The following is a 1,550-nucleotide window of genomic DNA, read 5'->3' as shown; positions in this document are numbered from 1 at the left end:
AAAAAAAAAAAAAAAAAATTAACTATTTTGGGAGGTAGGGGTAGGCGGATCACTTAAGCTTAGGAGTTCAAGACTAGCCTGGGCAGCACAGCAAAATCCCACCTCTACAAAAAATACAAAAATGAGCCAGGACTTGGAGGCTAACATGGTAGAATTACTTGGGCCCAGGAGGTTGAGGCTACAGTAAGCCATGATCACATCACTGCACACCAGCCTGGGCAACACAGCTAGAAAGATGATGTCTCCAAAAAAAAAAGAAAGAAAGAAAAAAGGAATGAGGATGAAGTAAAAGAAATGCAGAGATGGTAAGGACACTAAGGAAAAGCAGAACCTACTATGCATGTACAGAACCTACATTATCTGACAGAATATATACTCTCAGTTGAGGACAATGCCACTATTATCTCCATTTTTACAGGAGGGAAAACTAAAGCCTGAAGAGTTGGGAAAACTAAATTCTGATTTGTAGCCCTAGCTGCAAATCAGAATCACCAGAAAAACTTCAGCCATAAAATAAAGCCTGGGCCCAATCTCAGAGATTGATTTAAGTGTTTTGTGATGGGACTTGGGCATCCCAGGTGGTTCTGATGTGCAGCCCAAGTCTATAGATCATAACCAAGGCCACATAGGTGACCAGGTGGTTTACTGCCTTTCTACTACATAATACTAATGCCAAACTATGGAAATAAGTTTTAAGAGTTTGTTAACTGTTGCAACCAACCAACACAAAAGAACTCAAAATGCAAACTACAAATAACCAGTCAAGGCTTGGTTAATATATTAAAAAATAAAATAATGACACACTTGTATACTTCACAATTATAATCCTAGATAGAAACATAAAAGAAACCTCATTACCTGTCAGAACCTGGGTGAAATTCTGAAAGCAAGGAAGGTCGTCTTCGAAGCTGCTGCTGCTGCTGCTGTTGCTGCAAGAGCTGTGATGCCTGACTGACTTCAATATGAGAGGAACGATAATCAGGGACTGCGAACTCCTAGTATTAAAATAATCATAAATTAGTTATTAACTAAAAACTGAATAGCATCATGAAATCAAAGCAAGCATAAAGGTAGTTACGGGCCACTATGTATGGAAAGAAAAAGTAATGACTATTTTAATCCTTCATTGATCTAACTCTTCCCCTTAAAATAATCAACATTTTAACTATGTTATCATTAAAAATAATCCAAAATGAAATTTCAAGTTTAACCTATATTGACTCATTCCTCTACTAAAAAATTACGGTAACTCCCAATCTGTATTACTCACATCAGTAAAATCTCAAACTCATGTGTTCAATATGAAACCCTAAGAAGCATTCCAATATTATATTCATAATGAGTAAGCTGGAAGAAGGGTCACAGAAGTCTTATCAAATCCATTCACACTTACAATGAAGAAACTGGAGTCCAGAGAATTAACCTGATAGTTAAGAGTAGTAGTTTTGGCTCACACCTGTAATCCCAGCACTTCGGGAGGCTGAGGCAGGTGGATCACTTGAGGTCAGAAATTCAAGACCAGCCTGGTCAACATGGTGAAAACCTGTCTC

General features: G+C 37.8%; 1 protein-coding gene across 1 annotated transcript in view; it reads right to left on the bottom strand.

Moving 5' to 3' along the window:
* NCOR1 (nuclear receptor corepressor 1) overlaps positions 1 to 1,550 on the bottom strand; it is a 181,473-nt gene that overhangs the window by 151,053 nt on the left and 28,870 nt on the right. The window contains exon 3 of the mRNA XM_017496857.2: positions 859 to 995. Coding sequence (XP_017352346.1) covers positions 859 to 995 — 137 coding nt within the window. The remainder of the gene's footprint in view (positions 1 to 858; positions 996 to 1,550) is intronic.

Source organism: Cebus imitator, unplaced genomic scaffold (assembly GCF_001604975.1).
Source record: "Cebus imitator isolate Cc_AM_T3 unplaced genomic scaffold, Cebus_imitator-1.0 Scaffold223, whole genome shotgun sequence".
Classification (NCBI taxonomy): domain Eukaryota; kingdom Metazoa; phylum Chordata; class Mammalia; order Primates; family Cebidae; genus Cebus; species Cebus imitator.
The sequence above is the reverse complement of the archived record's forward strand: the minus strand, read 5'-3'. Positions and strand labels throughout refer to the sequence as shown.